General features: G+C 61.2%; 1 protein-coding gene across 1 annotated transcript in view; it reads left to right on the plus strand.

Moving 5' to 3' along the window:
• Window positions 1–2,534, plus strand: part of R3HDM4 (R3H domain containing 4) — a gene marked incomplete at its 5' end in the record, with an annotated part of 3,544 nt that overhangs the window by 556 nt on the left and 454 nt on the right. Inside the window, 4 exons of the mRNA XM_010021042.1 lie at window positions 367–493; window positions 914–999; window positions 2,049–2,134; window positions 2,313–2,368. Coding sequence (XP_010019344.1) covers window positions 367–493; window positions 914–999; window positions 2,049–2,134; window positions 2,313–2,368 — 355 coding nt within the window. The remainder of the gene's footprint in view (window positions 1–366; window positions 494–913; window positions 1,000–2,048; window positions 2,135–2,312; window positions 2,369–2,534) is intronic.

Here is a 2,534-nt window from a genome sequence, read left to right on the forward strand (position 1 = left end):
AGCTCTGTGAGCGTGTGTTGGGAAACCTGGTCTCTGGTTTGAGGCTCGAGGCTTCGGCTGCAGAGTGACCTGCACGGTCTGTGTGTGCCCGGGGCTCTGCAGAGCGACCCTCTCAGTGTCCAAGGGGGGAGACCTGGCTTGAGGCTGGATGTGGGGACAGGCTGTTGTGTCAGCGCTTGGACCCCCAGTAACCACCACCAAACCCCACTTTGTGTGCTGGCTCCAAGTGTTAAGTCCACATCCTCTCCCAGAGCGGCTGTTACACGCTGGGATGGACGATGAGGAGATGGGGAGGGAGGTCTGGAGATGTGGGGTGAGGAGGGGGCTCCCCGGACACCTCTGCAGCCGGGTGCACTGTGTTGTCAGATCTGGAACGACTTCATGAACCGGTCGGGAGAAGAGCAGGAGCGAGTCCTGCTCTACCTGGAGGAGAAGGCCGGGAAGACCAGTCAAGAGCGAAGACAAGTGGAAAGGTGCTGGGAGGGGACGCTGGGTGGGGAGAGCCTCTCCCTTTCCTCCCTGCTTGCTTTTTGGGAAGGGCTCTTTCCCAAGGGCTGCATCCTGCTCCCTGCACCATCGGCTCCTGGGGGGAGGGGTGGATAAGGGACCTGACCTCATCATAACAGGGGGGTTATTCCCAGCAGATCCCACATGGGCCTGGGGGGAAGTTGGGAGCGTTGGGGTGATGACTGCACCCCCCCCATCTCCACATGCTCCCTCACTGGGGAGGGGAGGCTGCAGCTGGTCTGGGGGTGACTTTGTGCAGACCCACAACGGAAGGAGGTGGTGGCCGGGGTGCGATGAGGGGGGTGTTGGGCTCCTTCCCAGTGGTGATTCCATGTGGATTCCACCGCGGGCACCAGGGCTGGGAGCTGTGTCCAAGCCCCTTCTGTGTTCTCTCCGCTGGCCCCAGAGCACGCATCCTACTCGCCCCAGGAGTGCTTCCAGCGCATCAGCCGCCGCCTGCGCGCCACCCTGAAGCGGGGCCGGATCCCCATGGTGAGCCGGGGGCTCTGGGAATGCTGGGGTGGGAATGGAGCCGTGTCCCAGGGGCTGTGCAATGTCGGACCCGCTCCTGGGCAGCGCGCTCCGGTTCTCATGCGACCTGCGGCTGGGCACACACAGACGTCCCGCTCCCGGCACATGGGGTTTCCTGGCTCCGTTCGGAGTGTTCTGGTAGTTACAGGCTGTTTTGCTGTGGCTGTTTCGATGAGCAGCAGGTGATGGGGTAACCCAGCGTGTTCACCCCCAGGGAAGCCTTCGGAGTGCTCCACACGGGCTATTTGGGAACACTCCAATGTGTTTTCAAAGGGTTAAAACTGCGTGAGCTGCGCTCCCGGCACATGGGGTTTCCTGGCTCCGTTCGGAGTGTTCTGGTAGTTACAGGCTGTTTTGCTGTGGCTGTTTCGATGAGCAGCAGGTGATGGGGTAACCCAGCGTGTTCACCCCCAGGGAAGCCTTCGGAGTGCTCCACACGGGCTATTTGGGAACACTCCAATGTGTTTTCAAAGGGTTAAAACTGCGTGAGCTGCTGAGCCCGCAGTGGAGCCTGGATGGGGAGGGAAGCCCTGGGAGCCTGCTCTGCCTGCCCCGAGCCCCGGGTGCCCTGTGCTGCTGTTCTGCTCTGTTTTCTTTGCTCTAATTAGTCTCTTTGAGCAGCCCCGGCTCCTCCTGCCCGCTGGCTTCTGCTCGGTTTGTTCTCAAATGAGACTTGCTGCTGCTGGTCTCTGGGTCGTGGTGCTCCAGAGACCTGCATTGAGCCGGTCGTTGGCTGCTGGGAGAAAAGGAGATGTGGGGCACGAGGCCGTGCTGGCTGCTGCCAGCTCTGAGCGTGGGGAAGGTGCCAGCCCTTGGCACACGAAGTACGGGGTTGGCAGGAGCTGGATCCTTCCTTGCCCTAGGGGCTGAAGAGAGGAGATGTCTCCTTTCCCTGCTCCTTCCTGCTCTCTCACATCCATTGACTTGCCCGGGAGCTGCTGGCAGCAATCCCTTGGGAATCAGAGGCTCCATCACTGCTGCCCTCCACTCACTGACACCTCTCCTTACAGGGCACGCTGGAGGGGCTGGAGGAGGAGCTGCTGGCCTTCTTCTCCGTCACCCCTCACTCTGTCTACACGGCACTGATGGACAACAGGTACTTGCCCAGCTCGGGCTGTGCGGGGTTCCCGGCTCATCCCGGGGCACTGGGGGACCCCTGCACAGGGGCACGTGGCACTTTGTGCTCCCCATCTCGGGTCCATGGAAGGAACAAGGGCAGTGCAAGATGCTGGTCTGGGCTGTGCTGGTTCTAACCCTGTCCCCATCTCCCCCAGCTTCGAGCGGCTCCTGCTCCACGCACTCTGCCAGTACATGGACCTCGTCTCTGCCAGTAGGAGCCTCGTGTTGGCTTGTTTGGGCTTGGGGGTTTGTTTTTGGGGGTTTGTTTTTGTTTTTCCCTTCCCTTCCTCGCTATCTCCCCTCTCCAGCTCAGCCTCTTCCTCCCTCCCTCCTCCTGGCCCCACCTTGAGCTGCAGCTCATTGATAAACCCTATGCT

The sequence above is a fragment of the Nestor notabilis genome, unplaced genomic scaffold (assembly GCF_000696875.1).
Source record: "Nestor notabilis isolate BGI_N333 unplaced genomic scaffold, ASM69687v1 scaffold21388, whole genome shotgun sequence".
Classification (NCBI taxonomy): domain Eukaryota; kingdom Metazoa; phylum Chordata; class Aves; order Psittaciformes; family Psittacidae; genus Nestor; species Nestor notabilis.